The 20,429-nt window shown below is 36.5% G+C and overlaps 1 protein-coding gene across 4 annotated transcripts in view; it reads left to right on the top strand.

The window, feature by feature from the left end:
- Window positions 1–20,429, top strand: part of LOC110679012 (zwei Ig domain protein zig-8-like) — a 957,706-nt gene that overhangs the window by 771,767 nt on the left and 165,510 nt on the right. For all 4 annotated transcript variants that reach the window (XM_021852876.1, XM_021852877.1, XM_021852878.1 and 1 more), the window contains exon 5: window positions 18,725–18,996. In XM_021852876.1, the coding sequence (XP_021708568.1) occupies window positions 18,725–18,996 (272 nt within the window). The remainder of the gene's footprint in view (window positions 1–18,724; window positions 18,997–20,429) is intronic.

The raw sequence follows: 20,429 nt of genomic DNA, 5'->3' as shown, positions 1-20,429 counted from the left end.
TTTGATTGAAATTCCACGATTGAATTTCGATTAAACCGATTTTCTCAACATGCTTGCAGTCTCCATACAAAATTCTTCGTTTCTACTATATGGCAAAATACAACAATTCTCTAAACCATCAAAAAATAACTTTTTGCAATTTCTCATCGTAATTGGCTGTTTTTCATCACGTCAATCTGTCATGAAACGGCTGTAAACGCCAATACCTAGAAAACTAATACCTAGAAAACTAGACGTGCTATGATATTTCTGATACCGGGATTGGATTCAGCAACCCTTAATTAAGTGAAAAACGGTATTTTGGTGCTGGAAACAAAAACGTGTTCCGCAGTGTAATCAAAATGCGTCAAAAACTTTCCGTTGTGAACAACATTCGGTACCGACGTCCACCAAGGTACCATCTGGAACAAGTCAACTGACTACGCTCAAAGCCATGAAGCAGCGTTTCTTAAAGAGGAAGAGCTCACCAAAGGATCTCTTGAGCACTACTGGAGTCGTGTCAAAGCACCCATTGAAAAATAAGCAGAAGCTGTCATTGGGTTCTTGGAAGTGTAGGGATTGAGAGAGGTACTGAAGCAGATATAAACTAAGCAGATAACGATGAATTATTTCGAATTTATTTAGAGGCTGATATTGAAATCATGTGTGTTGGTAATGTAAGCAGAAATAGTGAGGTCATATTTTTGACAGTAAACAGAGGACATGGTGTGTTAATAGTAGTTTACGGAACAAGCTGCAGAATAATGATTTTTACAGCACGAGTCGTAAATTTATCCTACGAGGTTTGCCGAGTAGGACAATTACGACAAGTGCTGTAAAAATCGAGTTCTGCAACGAGTTACGAACAATATTTTTAGCAAATTTGGGGGAAGACCACTTGAGGGTATCAGAAATTATATCGGAATGCATTCACCATCACTTTACTAATTCTAAAAAAAAATGTTGTGTAATGATTCATTACGCAACTCAAAACAGTGCTGGATTGCTTTGATGGAGTTCAGAGGTCGTTCATGTATTTTTTATATTTGTTTTTCTTGTTGCTTGAAGTAAATTTTAATGTTGGGTAAGAAATTATGTTATTTTATATTATTATTAGGCAGTGTAATGTAAATAGTTAATTTGGAACGCAATCGGAAAATAATATTGCGCAAATGCTTCAAACAAACCCGACTTTATTGTTTTATGCTAAATGAGTCGTTTTAAAGTCAAATATATCGAGGCAATGCATAAACTCACCCGAGAGGGTGAACCAATTCCCCCGATAGGGTAAAGTAATTCCCCCGAGAAGGTAAAGTTATTCCTCCGAGAGGAATGAGCTGTGCTAAATGAGGAGTGAGGAATGAGAAATGAGATGTGAGGCCTAAAGAATAAGAAATGAATAAGTAATAAGGAATGAGAAGTGAGGAACAAGAAATGGAAAGTGAAAAATGAGGCGAAAGTGAATAATTAGGAATGAGGAAAAATTATGATCAAACAACTAAAGGGCAAACAATCAGCTGGAAAGGATGGTATTGGAATAGAGCTTTTCAAAATGGTTCCGGGCATATTGGTCGCTTTTCTGCACCGATCGATATCTAGGATCTGGGACACAGAATAGCTACTTGAGGAGTTTGAGCAGAGCTTAACATTTCCAATATATAAAAAGGGAGACTAGTTAGAATGTGAGAACGATCGAGCGATCACTATTCCTGAGTGAATATTTGTGTACCTCAGATCATTGGTACCGTAATTTCGGGTGAAATTGATCACTTTTCACGGTTTTTCTTGTCTGATTTCTATAATTTTGACAATGCCAAACAACTGAATGTAGGAAAACAAGTATGGAGGTGAGTCTCATTGACTCAAGTATCGAAATTTTCTAACAAATGTAATGTTAGTGCTAAAAAATATGTCTAAAATAAAAAAATCGGGAGATCTCATTTCGGGGTGAAATTGATCGCTTATCAATGCCATTATTGTTAGTTTTCAAAACAACTTTACCTAATAAATTTGAGCTCCCTGAACCTGAATATGCTTGCCAAATTCTTAACAATACAATATTCATATAAATAATGAATGTTTAAATTTCAAGAATAACGCAGAAAACGCCTAAATGTATGCAATTTCCTAAGGAATTTCCTGATATATACCAGAAATTCAATTATTTCAACCAAATCAACGAATTGGTACGAGTTTTGGTTATGAAATCTAGTTTGGGGATATATCTTAAGTATCCCCACAAACTTTCAGGATTATACCATGTCCAAATCCTTGTCTAGAACTAGAAGTTTATTGATGTTTGTCAACACTGCACTGTACAAGATTTTAAAATTTTACATTTTTTTAATAGACATGAACATTTTTGAACGCAAAAAACAACGTTCATTCACTGCAGGTTACATTGATATTTGTGCTCCATTAGGAAGAAATAAAATCGAGTGATACAGTGATCAATTTCACCCGAATTCACGGTACTGTCCAATAACTACTGCAGTAAAGAAAATAGAAGTCTTTTAATTGTCGTGCTTACTACGGACGCCACAAAACTGACATAGAAGAGGACTACATCTGGTAGTCAAAATACGCGTATTTGTCAGAAGTTAACCATTTTGGGTGGAATTATATGGTACGTTACCCACACCTACATTTTGAACTCACAATTATGTTGTGCGAAACTGCCTTTCGATTTCGTCTCAGATTTGTCTCGACAGATCCCACAGTGCCCAATATTTCCGGGGGGTCGAATCAATTACCCGGATCTACATCAAAAGTAAGCGAAATCGCATTAATGGAATGATAATTGTCGCTTCTCTAGCGTGAAGCGGTCCCATCTAGCGGCGGCGCCCGAAAAAAATGGCAATCGGAAGGAAATTAGAGCAATTATAAATTTCAATCATCACGATTGGTAATTAATTTCGTCCTCTTTGCCAGTTGACCTCCGTTCGATAATCCCGAATTCGCACACATTTTCTGTAAATTACTCGCCTTTCGTTGCGCCACGCCTTTTTGCCGGTGCAAAGCTTTCTGCTTTTGCTGAAAATTTAATTAAAATAAATGCAGCTTGTATGTGCCCTGAGTTTGTTTCTGCAGCGATATTCAACCATTTCCTGGATGGAATTTACCCTACTTGCCATATGATGGCAGGGCACGGTGTGTCTAAAATCGTTATTCACGAAAATAAATGTCCACCGCTTCGGCACCCAGTTTTCGAAAAATTTAGTACATTTTAAAATATTTCAAAGAGATAAATGAAAATATTCGTGATTTGAATGTTTTGGATTGCTTTGAAGGGGAATTTATATGCTCTAAATGATTCCTTAATGGTACCACATTTTCAATTTGTAAACCAACCATCAGGTATACTTTATATGTGATATCCAAACAATATCTTTGTGAATTCGAAATGGACACAACTGACTTAATATTGCCCATGAGATTGGCACTTGACATTCAAAAGATATATTATGAGATCATCTACTTAGTTGGTTTGAGAATATTCCATTGCTGGAAAACTAAACAACAGTAATTTTAACTATTATCTTCCATGAAATTGCAAAATATATGCCGTATGCAATCCTGATGGTAACTTAATTGATTTACAAATTGATAATGTTACTCAATTGGGGAATTATTTTAAGCATGTAAATATTCCTCCAAAATATTAAAAAAAAAATCATCCATGATTACTTTCGATTCGCTCGTTGAACTTTTTTTTTCACGAAGAATATGCTCGAATACTATATATTTATTTCGACTATAATACTATATACTTCCAAATGGTGGGTACCGAATTGGTGAACATTTTGTTCCGTTAATAACGGTTTCAGGCATTCCCGGTGTGCCCAAGTACCTACCAGAAACTGGGAATGTGTTAACGCGTATAGTTCTTCATCGATTGGAACCGGGGATGCGCCGGTTGAAGTACGCTACGTGCTCTGTGACGTGCTCTTCGTTACGATAATGCTGCTTCAAGAGCTTCACTAACGAAGTTGGGCCGGCACTCAACCGGGGAGCACGAGAAAAACTTCAACTTGAAAATGAATGAAAATTAATTAACAGTCGAGGGTTTATTGAATTAAATTACGTCAAACCCGAAGCGTTTTCGGCGGAAAAAGGGGGTAACAGTTGGGCATTTCATTGCCGATGGAATGCATAATTTACGCCTAAGTGAAATGTTGTATCAATCAATTAAAATGTGCAAAGCTTCCGGAAGGCTGCATGTTATTGTAGTCATCAATCAGTGTCCTATCGAGTTGAAGAAGCAAATCACAGGATCCACTTCAAATATCGATTTGAAAATGTAATCAACTATGTGCTTACGTTAAGTGCACAGACGACTTAGTTTCCAGCTTTACCGATCCGTTGACTTTCTTGATATGTACAATTCCGAAGTTCTAATGCCAGCCATGTTACCATGCTGAGTCGTTTTTTGAAAACTTAGAAAACATGTTCTCATATTTTATTCAGAAGACACTTTTATGATGTTTTCTTAAGTCGAAGTAGGCCGTCATTGAAATTAGTACGTATCGTTGATGATTGTTGCTAATTCATCCCACGATTTAGAATCAAAGAAAATCAGTTGTTTTTCCACTGAAACAATTGAAAAAGTATCAGCATACTTTATGCACGTTAGCGCGTACAGTGATACATTTTCAAGTCAATATATACTATCAAGACTGAGTTTTATCACTTTGAAATGCAAGCTGAAAAGTCATCATTGTTGTCAAAACGAATGACGGGCTACTTAGCCTTAAAGCTGACGCGTACAAATTTCAATGACGGCCTACTTCGCCTTAAATATCTTTAAAAGCACCATATTAAGGCAAAGAAGTCCGTCAATAGAATTTGTACGTGTCGTTGATGATTGTTGCTAAATCATGTCACAATTTTGAATTGCAAAAAAAAAACAGTTGGCACTGGCACTGAAGCATCTGTAAAAGTATCAGCATACTTTCTGCATGCCAGCGCATATAGTAATACTTTTCCGGTTCAATATGGTCTATGAGGACTGAGATTCATCACTTTGAAGTTGCGAACTGCTATGTCAACATGGCTGCCAAAACGAATGACGGGCTACTTAGCCTTAGCATAACCACGGCATTAAAATTAACAAGGCAGGCTCTTTCATTTCTTTTATCTAGGTGTTCTGTGATGGACAATTATTATTGTGGGGTGAATTTAAGTTACCTATTTTTTTGGATTGAAAAAATAAACTTCAAAATGGACTTAATACGACCTAAAATATGCAAAGCAGTTATCGTTAGACTTATTGTCCATCGACACTTTCTTCAGAGACAGCTTTAGAATCATCTCCAAAATTTGATTTTGAATCCTTTGCAGCTATTTGGAATTAGAAAAACTAGTGAATATAGGAAAAGAATAAAATATGGACCACAAGCATTTTACATGCTTACTAGCGCCATCTTGCATTAAAACTAAACTGTTGTTTTGCATAAGAGTCGAACTTTCTATTTCTATTTTTATATGCTCACTAGAACCACCTAGCGGCGAAATTGTTTACCTTTCGGATGTCGTTGACTTTCGAACGTTTTAGCTCATGTGGATCACAATATAGATCTAGTTTAGAACGCTCAATATTGCATGCCTACTAGCGCCACCTAGCGGCAAAATTTCAAAACTAATAAATTTCATTGTTTTCATTCCAATTTACAAGAGCATTAAGAGGACCAACAACTAGATTTGGCCGGATTTGGTCGCAGTTGTTTGGAACCGTTTACGGTTGGGTGTGATGTGCATATTTTCAGACCATTATATAGTTTCATCAAGCGGAAGCCTAAAATTCATGATTTTTCATTCAGCTGAAAAACACTAAATAGACACAATGAAAAAAATCAAGCATTAAATTCTTCTTCATGTTTCCCGCGTTACGCCCCGACCGGGATAGAGCCTGCTTCTCAGCTAAGTATCCTTATGAGAAGAGTTATTTACTGAGAGCTTCTTTTTCCTGTGTATATTGTGTACAAATCGGCAGGTACGAAGATACTTTATGCTCTGGTAAGTCGAAAACAGTTCCAATTTTTGCTTCCAGAGCATTCTCCAAGAATTCATTCGTCGATTCCTACAGATATTTTACCAGAGCATCCTCCTCTCTGCCGTAATCTCTACAGCGATTTCTCCTGGGATTCCACCAGTGCTTTTGTCAGAGATTTCTTCAGGAAAGACTTCTGTTCGCCATGAAACATCATAGACCGGTTTTGATAGTGCTCTAGGATTACCATCAGCAACTCTTCCAGGGGTTTCTCCAGGAATTTCACTAAAGATTATTCAAGGAATTTTTGCAGGAACTTATACAGGAATTCCTTTATTTGGAGATTTCGCAAGGAGTACCTGCAGGAATGTATCAAATGATTTCTTCATGGATTCCTCCTCTAATAGGATTCTTCCAAGAATTTCTCGAAGGATTCCTCTAGAATCTATTTCAGTAATTCGTTCAGGGTTACTCCGAAATCACTCTGGAGATTTCTTTTTTCAAAGACTCTATAAGGATTGCTCTAGGAAAATCTCTAAAAAGATTCTTACAGAGCTATCTTCAAGACCCTCTCCAGGAATTGTTCAAGGAGTTATCCTAGGACAATCTCTTCAAGGACTACTCAAAATATTTCTTTAGTGATTTCTTCAGAGTTTTCTCCGAGGATTCCTCCACAGATAAATACAAAGATTTTCCCAAGTAGTCATCCCGAATTATTCCGAAGATTTTAACCGGGATTCTTCCACGACTCAAACAGAAGTGCATTCCCATAAGCTTGACACAGATGTATTGTAGATTTGAGGTGTCCCGGGAAACCCTAAAATAGCCTTTTGTAGGACCAGCTAAATGCCCGAAAAGTGGTTATACAATTTCACGAAAAGTTCTTTCTCAAAATGTTCATGATAATGCGTTTTCCTTAAAATTATTTGATAAAGTGGCTACAATATAGTCAAATTCAGAAACTATCTGTTACTTCCAGGGGCAGAAAAGCACAGCACTATTTTCACCCGACCTGACCCAGTGACCCACTGGAAAAACTCCGACCACAGGAACATTCCTTAGATTCTTAGGCCACTTCTACAAACTGGATATTTGTACAAGCATACTAAAAGAAATAATTAAAATTCACTAGATATTCGCTAAGCGATGAGATTTTTTATTATATTTTTTTCTTCCACCTGGGCCTATACGGGTTAAGAAAGGTTAGGTCGTTACATAGTTGAATCGTTTCATATACCAACTCAATCAAACGTTTTTGTCGCTTTAACCATCCAATCAAACACAATAAGGTACAGCAAAAAAACAACGGAACATTCGTTAATACTTGCATCGGTATTCCATTTATTGATCGGAAAACAATTCTGTTTTCCAGTTCCAGGAATGATGCCAATAACTGTAAACCGATCCAATCCACTTCACTGAAAATTGAATCAACGCCAGCATTGAATTTAATAGCAAAATGGTCCTGTAGTCAGGGAGCATTATCCACCGTCACCAAGAGTACAGGTAGTTGTTGTTGGCGGTGCGGATATAGACATCAAAAAACATTTTTTATCGCTTCCGCAACCCAATACCAGCCGGATAGGGAGTGGTTTCGAAAACAAAATCATGTCGCTTTGAAATGGTTTCCATATTTACAGTCTGGTATCTTGTTTTGTAAATTATAAATCGATTAAGTTAAGAGTTAATTCCATTCAAAACTAAACCGGCTTTTGAACTCAGTGATCAATGAACACTTCCACAGTTATTGACTGAGAACTTTCTTTTAGATCCGATTTTTGCATGTGTTAACCGTAGTGCCATCCAGACTAAGCTGCATGTTTGAGCAAAAATAAAAAAAATAAGAGGCTCGTTTTCAAGTAAATTTGTAAAATTATTTGTAACTTCCAACTTGATAGGCACTTGACATTTAAGGGCTATTATTAGATACATCACGGGAACGTTTTGTAGGTATCAAGTTCATCTTGCTGCAGTCAGCACAACTGATTTTGTAAACGCAAGCCTTTTTCGGTGTGTTAACCGGATCCTTGGTGGAGCTTAGCGAAGTCTTAAGTTGGTGGTCTCGGCTGGGAAACACCACATCGATACCGAAATTCCTTAGCTTTGGGAGGAGCTGATTGGTGGATTGGTGACATGTCTTTCGTGTTGGATAGAGACTCATAGGTTCGGCGATAAGGGTGAGCGTCGTCAAAGTACTCACGGTGTCTTGACAGACCGTTATTATGTTAAAAAATTGTCCATCAAATCTGAACACAGGTCTGAGGTCATTCTGCACCTCTGGGCCAATTTTTAATTCGCGAAGAATCGTGAATAACTAATGAAAATGGCATATTTAAATATTTATACAATATTTTTGCATTAAACTCGATATAATTCGAAAATGGCTACTTTGAGAGAAATTATCCGTATAATCATTACGGTTTAGAATAATTTCAAGATTCTTATTGTATCATCAGAACGTATTTATTTTGACAAAAAAAATCTAAATTATGGAAATAAGCCAAAAGTTGTTACTAGAAAAAAAAAAATATTAATAATTTCTCCATCATGAAATTTTGTCCCAAACATCTGTCTACTATCAAGATTCTATGGTGAAAATTTAAAAAAATATTAAAAATGGTGTTTTTGCGTAATTTTAAATTTTAGTTTCATTTTTGATTTGTTATGAAAACAAAATAAAATATTTTTTCATGGTATATTTTTTTCTTATAGTCCAAACGGTTCACTACAATTTCTTCATAGAACATTTTTCTCTAAAACCAACAGTTTCGGAGTAAGAATTTTTCAAACATGTTGCATGCATAAATGTATAGGTCATTTACGAAAGTTATACTTGAGACAAAATGATCATTTTTTTATAGAAAACACTTATTCTACCATACCAAAAACTATTCAGAACGATTTTTATATATTCGACTCAATCTGGATGGAATTCGTCATTTATTGAAATTTTCATTCGAAAATGCAAATGATGCAAGTTTTACATTTTAAAAACAAGTAGGTACTAGCGTTCTTCACTCGTGGCTTTAAACTGTATTTTATTCAGCACTGTCGTCGCAAAATTTGAGCTTCTTAGTCATCCCCTTTCGAGGAGGGCGTTGCTATAGCCCAGAGGGCGGTTGTACTCCCAGGCGTTAATAAGGGAGTCTCACAAGAACATTGTATCAAACTAACATATATTCCATACACATGAAAACTAATATGCATTTGCACATGTTTAGTTTGTGTTCAATGCTGATTCCAATTTAAATGTGAAACGGAGAAACAACTATAAATAAAAAAAATATGAATAATGTCGAGCCTTCTAGGTACATCGGAATATCTTCAAAACCATGAACAAATGATCAAAACTCACACAGATTCTCAAAATGCAGAGTATTTGCTGCAACTCAATTTAAATTTCATATTTTAACATGATAAGTATCATCATACTAAATAACTCATACTTTTGCCTAAAATCAAGATGGCTTCATAATACAATATGGCCACCAGATTTTTTTCCCAAAATTTAATCCCATTTTACTCGAGGAAATCAGCGATTGAATACTTATTACTTTGTTGTACGAAATATGTTGTTTTACTAAATTTAGAAAATCGTTCGTTTCAAATGGCTAATACCATTGCTTACCTAATTTTTGCAAGCTGTTCTAACTCAGTTTTTGATAAGGAAATTTTCAATAGACGTCCAACATTTTTTGGGATTTCAAGACTCCCCCCAAAATCTAATACATGCACTGCACAGTAGTCCAGGAATCAGTTTTACGCGGAAAGATGCATTTTGAGCTCTAGAATGAAACATTAGACAAAAATGGTCTTCTACAAAGTTGTTTGTATTAGTTAAGCCCTTTGTTTGGTGTTATTGAAAATTAGGGTGGACCACATTTTCATAGAAATTGTGTAACTAACTTTCTTATTTGTAGAAATTATATTATAAATGTTTCAGCAAAGTTGTGGTCGCAGGGTGGTCCAACAAAAATAAGTTTTTTAACTCTAGTTTTTTTAATATTATTTTCTCGTCAAAGCGGTCTATGAACGACTTTAAGAACTTAACAAAACGCAAATTTTCGTGCAAAAATATTGATGATATCTATTTTAGTTCAAAAGTTATTAAAGTTTTTCTGCTTAAAAACCTTTGTTTTTAAAGACATTTTGTTAGAGTTACAAAAATAACACATGTTTAATTTTTTGATATAATATACAATTTTATTTTGTCTTTTGAATGCCGTCAAAAGATATGTTTTATGTTAGCCCCAATCAGAGATATTCACAATCAAAGTAGGCATGTTTTTGAGAGAAAAACAACAATAACTCCTAAACGTAAGGAGATAGCGAGTTTCTTCACTCACCAAATTACGCATTTTTTAAAGCTCTAAAAGTGTTTCATAGACTACTTTGATGAGAAATTTGAATTGAAAACTCTAGAGCCAGAAAACCAGTTTTGTTCGGACCACCCTATGTCACTGCAGGAAAAAAGCTCTAAATTGGTCAATTTAAGAGATACCGTAATCCGGGGTAACATTGATCAGCGGGGTAACATTGATCGGGATGACTCATCTTGTTAAACGTTCAAATAAAGATTTATTGATGAAGCATTTTCGAACTATGAATGGTGCCTCTCTTTCGTATATTCATAATCTAATGATAATTAAGGTTTTTGCCAAAATTGCGTTTAGTTCATGTGCAAATTTGTCAACTTTTTGAAACAATGATTTCTATCATTTTCACTGATACTACCGAAAATTCATGTCTCACATGAGTTCTGCAGACGATGTGATCAAGGAAAATGCGGGTGTTACTAAAAATGGCATCGCCGAAAACGATTCCGTTGTCAAATCTTTCATAAATTTATTCATTTAGGCAACATTAACTAAATACTATTACGAATGTAGAATTTCCTGAGGAAATTGCCTACTTTTAGGCGTATTACGCGATTCAAGATGTTTTTAATTTTGAAATAACTCAAAAAGTAAATGACTTGTAAGAGTTTGGTCTTCATATTCGGCTTCAGGAGCCCTGATTCTAGTAAGTAACGACATTTCCAATATTAGCGAACGTTGTTTACTTGGGTGATCAATGTTACTCCATATCAGCTGAATCAAAAAATCACTTAAAACATTTATTTAAACATGTTTAAATCTTTCGAAAAACAAAATAAAGTACATAGCTAGGAGCGGTGGGTGCCAGTACTTGTTTTAAAAATATGAAACTTGTAACATTTGTATTGTGAAATGAAAAAATTAAGAAAAACTAAAAAAAATGATCAATGTTACCCCGGATTACGGTACAAAAAAACTTTTTTTGGCAAAGTTGCTTGAAATTGAATGGTCTACAACTTTGCTGAAGCATGTATAATATAATTTCTACAAATAAGAAAGTTAGTTTAATCATTTCTATGAAAATGTGGTCCACCCTAATTTTCAATAAAACCAAACAAAGGGCTCAACTAATACAAACAACTTTGTAGAAGACCGTTTTTGTCTAATGTTTCATTCTAAAGCTCAGAATGCATCTTTCCGCGTAAAACTGATTCCTGGACCATAGTGCACTGTTACACTTTCGTAGAACACCCCCCTTCCTCAAATGATGAATGCCATTTTTGGGTGACCCCTTAGTTAGCTTTTTGATGGTGATCACAAAATTAAAAACGAATGGTGCTCTAATGGTGAAACTTTTTTTTCTGATAAAATTCAAGATGACCTTAAATTCGGTTAAATGATCAAACTTATTGCATATGAAAGCTACATTCTTTCTCAGTTTGATTTGTGTTTTATGAAAAGAAAGATACGTGAAAAAATACCTGAAATGTAACAAAAAATTAGCTTCTCTTCAAACTGCTAGCTAGCGTAAGAGGGATCCACTAATGAGCCTGCTTCCCCCTGACGAGATTTCCGAACAAAGAATTTCACCAGGATGTCATTGATTGAAATGAATACGCCTTAAAATGCGGCTTATGTGGAATTGTCGAACAGATTTGCCTGCAGTTCTTATGAAAAAGGCTGCCGAAAAAAAAGAGGATGCCGACAATAGTCACAGTTCCATATGATATTTTTTAAATATTGTGAAAACGTTTCTAAAAAGTTTTCAAAAAAATTATAAATTATTCGTGGCATCGGCTTAGACTGCTGAAAATAAATAAATTCCCTTATATTATTTTAACATTAGCATTAGCATTAGCATTAAGCATTGCGCACAAATTCGTAGGTGGTACAGTCCTAGACCATTGTATGAGGGTTGCCTCCTTCCCGTCCGTTACCAAAGTCAGAAATTTGGGACTAACCTCTAACTCTTAGACAAGATTGACGCATCCTCCAATAATCGAGAGCTGTCCTGGCCACGTCCTTGCGAATGCTGGGGAATGGGAAAGGATGATTGATTGAACACCTACTTAAGTAAGATGCAGAGAAGTCTACCACCTCTCATAGGTGTTACGGGATGTTGTGGACTGTTGTTGGAAAGGGTAGTGCCATAGGATACGTTCGGTAGACGTTCTGGCCGACAAATGGTTAATATTTACGCGCTTCTGATCAGAACAAACTCACCAATTTCCTTTTTCGAAACTCCTCTGAAATCCGTCGCTCCTCTAATAATAAAGAACCGCTCGAAAAATCAACATTAAAACTTCAATTTTTGAATTAACACGCTCAACACACGCCGGAGATAAAAAAAAACGAGTCGCGCGATATGAATTTAATTGCATCAAAGAGCACTTTCAAGCAAAACGCAAGCAAATCGAATAAAAGTAAAAAACACTTTAATCACTTTGAAAAATACATTTCCACAGAACATTTGCACGTGGCATAGTAACATCCGCCGAATCTGGTGAAAACCAGCCGAATTGAGAAAAAAAAGCGCTGAACGAGGTAAACGTGACACAAAATTCAAAACCAATAGTTTCCCTTATATTATTTTATATAAAAAATAGAATCGAAAATTTAAGTTCACGAACAAATGCTCAAGGTTTCTTAAAGCAGGACATCTAGAAAGTTTGAACCTTATTTTTGAATTAAACAAAAGGTTCGAACTTCAGCCAAATTATCGCCTGATTTTAAAATAAAATGTCGCTCTTGAAGTGGTATCAAAGTACAAAAAAATTGACAATTAATCTGAATTCCAAAATATTACGCTATTGTTGATTATAGTAGTTTAGCGTTGGATCTTTTAAAGGATTTTATAATTGTTAATTATTCATTACAGCAGGTTTTTAAACTCATTTCAGCAAATACCGTTTTTGATACGTACTTGATAGTGAATTTTCGTCACTATCTTTTTATGTGATAGTGACTATTGGTCCAAAATGAACAAGAATACGAAATGATTGTCTTTATAACATATGAAATGATTTTTTTCTGCTTTAAAATTTCATGTATCTTATGTATCTTCAAGAGTTACTTGAGATGATTCGATCGATATTGTTTCATGCTGAATTCAGCATAATTTTTGTTTTCACACGGAAAAGCTATTTATATACCAAAAGAATATCAGAATTTCAGAATTCAGTGGTGACAAGGGGTCGTACAGCTCGGAAATTCCAATTGATTTTCTACATGGCGTTAATTAGCTCCTGATTACTTCAGGGTGTTCATATAGCTTGACAATTTCGATTGGTGTCCTACAGAGCGTAAATATGTACCTGATCTACGTGGATCAAGGTTTCTGCAAGGCGTTGTTAAAGCTTTGAATTTTAAATTATTGTTCTACAGAGAATTAAGATGAGCCATCTGAGATAATATCAAATTACTCTAGTGCGTTAATACAGCCCGGTGTAATTTCGATTGATGGCATAGAGGGCGTTAAGATGCAGCTGATCTTGAATTTACTCCAAGGCTTTTATACAGCTTGGCAATTTTGATTAATACCATACAGGGCGTTGATATGCATATGATCTACGTGGAATTAGGTCAATATACTTCAGAGCGTTGATAATGTTTGAAATTTTTAATTGATGCCCCACAGGACGATGAGATGCAGCCGATCTACATATGGGATCGTTCAAATATTACGTAACGCAACAGGGGGAGGGAGGGGGTCTTACGTAGTGTTACGATCCATACAATTTAAAATTTTTCATACAAAAGCTGTGGGAAGGAGGGGGTCAAAAATTGTCAAATTTTGCGTTACGTAATATTTGAATGAACCCTATAATCAAGTCAAATCACTCCAGAACGTTGATACTGCTTGGAACATTCAGCTTATGTCCTACAGGTCTGACCTAAATGAGACATGGATAAACTCCATGACGTTAATGAAGCTTAACAAGTTTGATTGATGCCATAAAGGGCGTTAATATGCAGCTGATCTATGTAGAATAAAGGGCCTTGATACAGCTTGAAATTTTCAAATGATGCAGAGTGTTAAAATCGAAATGATCTACATAAGACAATATCAGATTACTCTAATTCGTTTTAGAAGCTTGTATTTTACAATTGATATCCTTCAGGGCGTTATGATGCACCTAATCTTCTTGAAATAAGGTCAAAAGGGTGTCGATACAGCTTGGAATTTCTAATTGATTTAGGGCGTTAAGGCGCACTTTATCTACACAGGATAAACTCAAATTTGCCGTAGGTACCGCTTAGAATTAGCAATTCATCTTAAACAGGGCGTTAAGATGCAGCTGATCCACATAACACAAGGTCAAATAATTTCAGTGTGTTGAAGCAGCATGGAAATTTCGATTGATTTTACAAAGGGGTTTTAAGATCCTTCAGATCTTGCAATAAATAAATAAATAAATAAATATAGGTGAAATAAAGTCAAATTACTCCAGGGCGTTGATCTGATCTATTTGGAATACTGTTAAAATTCTCCTGGGTGTTGATACATCCTGTAATTTACAATTGACGTTCTACGGTGCGTTAAGATGCGCCTAATCGACAAAGGATAAGGACAAATTACTCCAGGGCGTTGATACAGCAATGAATTTATTAAATAATGTCCTACAGGGCGTTAAAATACAGCTCATCTACTTGAGGCAAAATCAAATTATTCCACAACGTTGATATAGCTTGACAATCTCGATTGATGTTATAAATACAGGGCTATAAGGTGCGCATGATCTACATAGGATAAAGTCAAATAACCGTAGGGGTTTGATACAGCAAGAGAAATTCGATTGATTTGCTATTGGGCGTAAATATGCTTCTCGCCATGATGTTTGTGGACTCTTACTCCAGGGCGTTGATAAAACTTGGAATTATCAAATTAAGTCCTAAAGGGTGGTCACATGTACCTGATCTACATGGAAAAAGGTCATATTAATCCAGGGCGTTGATCCAGCTGAGAGTTTATAATTAATGTCCTACAGGGCGTTAAGTTGTATCTGATATACATGGAATAAGCTCAAATTACTCCAAGGTATATCAACGCCCTGGAGCACGTAGGTTTCGATTGATTTTCTACAGAGCGTTCAGATGATTTAGATCTCGCAAAGATCTGTGTGGAATAAAGCCAAATTTTTCCAGGGCGTTGGCTAGGAATTTACCATAGATGTCCTACAGAGCGTCAAGATGCACTTGATCTACATGGAATAAGATCAAATACTCCAGGACGTTAACACAGCATGACAATTTCGATTGATTTTCTACAGGGCGTTGAGATGTTCCAGATCTCGCAAAGATCTATGTGGAAAAAAGTCAAGCTACTCCAGGGCGTCGACACAGATGGATCGTATTATGTCACACAGGGAGTTAAGATGCATCTGATCTACGTGAAACAATATCAAATTATTGCATGGCGTTGATAAAACTAAAAATTTTCAATTGATGTCCTACAGAGCGTTGAGATGAACCTGATCTACATAGGGCAAAGTCAAAACATTCCAGGGCGTATATACAGCTCGGAAATTTTGACGAATTATCTACAGAACGTAAAGATGCTTCAGATCTCACAAAGATATGTGTGGAATATATTCAAATTAGTCCAGGGCGTTGAATCAATTTGAAAATTTCGATTGATGTCCTACAGGGCGTCAAGATGCGCCTGATATACATAATAAGGTCAAATAACTACAGGGCGTTGGTACAGATAAGAAATTTCGATTGATTTCCTACAGGGCATAAAGATGCTCCCGATCTTGCAAGGACCTCTGTGGAACAACGTTAAACTATTCCAGGGTGTTGATACAGCTTGATCGATTGGTGTCATACAGGGCGTTGAGTTGCACCTGATCTACATAGAGCAAAGTCAATATACTCCAGGGCGTTGATATACCTTGTAGTTATTAAATGATATCCTACAGGGCACTAAATGCAACTGATCTAATTGAACTCCAAGGCGTTGATACAGCTTGACAATTTTGATTGATGTTACACAGAGCGTTTAGTTGCACCTGATCTACATGCAACAAAGTTAAATTAATTCAGGTCGATGATACAGCTTGAATTTTCACCTGATGTCCCAAAGGGCGTTAAGAAAAAAAATCAGAGAAAAGCTTCTTAGTCGTCGACTAAGCGCGACTAAGCAGGACGACAGGGCTGATTTTATTGCTGAAAGTTTTGAGCATGTTTAAAAAAATATTTTATGGAGTAGTGTTGGATCCGCTGAATCTGTTGCATTCTCCTTGTGGGCGAGCGACGGAATCCGGATCCATTGTGTCCGCATTGCGCGGAAGAAAAAACAAAGTGTGCCGGTGAAAAAAAAAACAAACGCGTCAGTATTGTTGGATCAGTTGAATCTGTTGCATGCTCCTTGTGAGCGAGCGACGGAATCCTGATCCATTGTGTCCGGTTTGCGTTTCGCGGAAGAAAAAACGAAGTGTACCGGTGAAAAAAACAAACGCGTCAGTAGTGTTGGATCCGCTGAATCTGTTGCATGCTCCTTGTGGGCGAGTGACGGAATCCGGATCAATTGTGTCCAGTTTGCGCTGCGCGGAAGAAAAAACGAAGTGTGCCGGTGAAAAAAAAAACATACGCGTCAGTAGTGTTGGATCCGTTGAATCTGTTGCATGCTCTTTGTGGGCGAGCGACGGAATCCGGATCCATTGTGTCCGGTTCGCGTTGCGTGGAAGAAAAAACGAAATGCACCGGTGAAAAACAAAAAAAAATGCGTCAGTAGAGTTTGATACGTTGAACCTTTTGTATGCTCCTGTCGAGCGAGCAACGAAATCAGTATCGTGTCTGGTTTGGATAGAGCGGTCATTCGTGTATATGCTCACGTATTCATTTCTAATTATATATTTATCGTTTACCAAAACGAATCCTTTCCCATATCCAAACTCCCAGTGTTTTCTTGTGGAAGTGCAGAGGACTCCTCGGCTTCTGTAAAGCAAGTACCACGTCAACATTTCCCTCCCATTCCCAAATTGACCTGCATTCGGACGCAGCCGGCGCCGGTATTGTTTATTATAATAATAAGAACACCAGTACTTACACATTGAGGATGATACTGATCCCGAGTAGCGTCTGTTGGTTCCCTGTGTAAGTACAGCTGTTCTTGCAATAACGGAGTAGCAACTGCGGGCGGTCAATCATGCTCATGCTCATGCTCATGTTTAAAAAAATATTTAATGCGATTGTTTGATTAAACTGATAAAGGGTAGCACTGATCATCTATGTAAAAAATGATTGATAGTATCGATATATTATAACTTACCCGAAATATCGAAATATTATAACAGGTCCCCTGAAGCCAAACATGAAGCCCAAACTTTTGCATGACAGTTACTTTTTGAGTTATTTTAAAATTAAAAACATATTGAAACGCGGAATACGCCTAAAGGTAAAAAATTTCCTCCTTAATTTATCAATGTTGCCGAGCTGACAATATTTATGAAAATTTTGACAACGGAATCAGTTTTGGCGGTGCCATTTTTATTAAACAACACATTTTCATTGCTTATATCATTTGCAAAGCTCATGTGACATATCAATCTTTGGTAGTGTCATCAATAATCATGGATATGACTGTTTCGAAAAGTTGAAAAATTTACTCGTGAACCAAACTAAATTTACACAAATACTGTCAATTGCGTCAACCATTCATCCATTGAAAATAGTCCATCGATAAATGTTGATTCGAAATTCTTACAAGGAGGGGAGGGAGGATCCGATCAATGTAACCCCGTTGATCAATGTAATTACAGTTATCTTAAAGCAGTTTGCAATCGAGTTAAAATATTAAATTTTGTTTTTATTCGGAAATGAGAAATAATCTAATAAGTTTTTGTTTAAATTATAACATATAAAGTTTTAATTTTTTTTCATATAGAAGAAATCAAGTTTTAACTAGTAATCAGCAAAAATTATAACAAATTTTGTTAGAAAAAAACATGCTTACTGAGTAACAAAATCTGGTACAACTCTGTTGTAATCCACTGGTCGTGTGGAGTCCGTACCGCTTAATAGCTGAAGACGGTCACCGTGTCCTTGTTCATTTATTATTCCAATGTCGATAAATCATTTGATATTTTTTTGCCATCTTTATGTGAAAACAGCGCCCTATACGAATATAAGATTAAGTAACTATAAAAAAAATGGATCTGTATCACAAAACATATTTTCAAACTATGAAGTGCTATCATTTATGGAAGGATTTCCCGTTTTGAAACATGAATTCGCCAATTATTTTGTCGGTAACTGTATTTATGGCTGGAAAAAAATCCCTGACTTCGCCCATGAGCCCATACGCTTATTGACATGCATAAACTCATAAAATATGGCTGCCGTAACGGTTGATAAGTTCGAGTTTCATTTTTCCATTTTCCGCCAGGGATTTCCCACATTCTCACATGCTTCTCTGCTTTCGTCTCTTGTTTTCCAGTTAACGGATCGCAACGAGAGGCCTCCAAACAGCAACCCCAGCAACAGCAGCAGCAGACCACTACGAAGGACACAGCGAGCCAAGGGATTCTTCCTGGCGGCGGCGGAAGCAGCAGTAGTAGCAGTGGCAGTAGTCGGAATAGCAACGCCGAGCCCACTGACGCCACTCGGACCGGGCCATACTTTGATCTGTCGGCGTCTAAAAACGTTACTGCGTTGCTGGGGAAAACCGCATATCTCAACTGCAGAGTGAAAAATTTAGGCAACAAAACGGTAAGTTCTATACTTTTTTTCCAATTGGCAGTATTTCACTTTGGGGAGTGGGGCCATTTTTCACAAAATGGGTATAAGACAGGACCGGATTTGAGGGGGAACAAAGAAGACAAGTGCCGCGGGAATCTTAATTGGAAAATTAAAATTTAAAATATATGTTTGAATAGTATTCAATACTTCAAGCAGTACAAATGTTGAAATTGACCAACTCAACTGACTAGATCTCGTCAAACAACCGTCACTATGGCATAATTTTTATTTTTATTTAAGCGTTCATAACATCCATCATTCGATTTGTCTCTTGGAATTATTCTGAAACAAAACGGTAAAAATCTTGAAGTAACATTGAAACTCATTCAAAACTCAACATTATGCAAGAAGGGACAGTGCAGTGCTCATGCAATTGGCAAGAAATGTGTTAACTAGTATGTTAAGGGTCCTCTTCATGCAATCCGATCCGGGAATCCCGAGGCTCTAATCCGGCACTGGTATGAGTTGCTTTCCGTTCGGAAAGTCTGCGGAAAATTAAACGAAGCGGTTCGAGAATTGGGAGAAAAACACCAAATATGAAATATTTATGGACGTCCAAACAGAGGCCGCTATGGAATATCTACGAAAATGACTATTTGCCGCATCTCACAATGCCAGTCGTTTATATTTATTATTCATTGGAATGACGCATAGTGCGTTTAATAAATAACCTGGCGAATTGATAATTCGTCGATTGTTCTTAACATTGAAAGCGATAATGGGTGCCAAAATCAAGTGCAGTTTCTGGCAGTGGATATTTGTTTGTATAACATTAATTGCGGGGCCCGAACTCAAAGGAGTGTTAGTGACATTTTGATCGGTTTTGAGGTTAAGTATATTGAAACACACAAGAGTTCCTAAGCATTCCAACGATATTTTCAGGTGATTTTCCCGATTGACATAAGAAATAGCATAAATCATAGAACACTGGCTTGTTGTCTCAATAGCAGGCTTTTGTCACTTAAACCCCTTAGCCTCTAAGTTCTATATGTGACATGAGTGAACAGTATAAACACTAAAAATAACTATCTCTCTCTATTATTCGTAGGCACGCTTAGAAGTGTTGAATCAGACATCTAAGAGAGCCGAATGAATGAAGAGGGGTCGTGAAGAACTTCAATTTCAGGTTGGCCGACGGCGCTGCAGCACCGGTACCCGTTCTGTGGCGTAGTTGGTTAACGAGTCCTGTCTAGGGTGCTGCAGAGTCGAATCTTCAATTATTTATGCTATATTCAAAAATATAGTAGATTTTTTTCTGGTACTTTAAGACATTGAAAAACTTATATAAAAATTTCTTATACTGTTGGGGCAATATGGACACCGGGTGACAAAGTAGAGCTGACACTTCAAAGAGAAAAAAATATAACTTCAAATACAAAATTATCCAAAATTATTTAGCATTC

The sequence above is a fragment of the Aedes aegypti genome, chromosome 3 (assembly GCF_002204515.2).
Source record: "Aedes aegypti strain LVP_AGWG chromosome 3, AaegL5.0 Primary Assembly, whole genome shotgun sequence".
Taxonomy (NCBI): Eukaryota; Metazoa; Arthropoda; class Insecta; order Diptera; family Culicidae; genus Aedes; species Aedes aegypti.
Note: the sequence above shows the minus strand (reverse complement) of the source record. Positions and strands in the feature narration are given on the sequence as shown.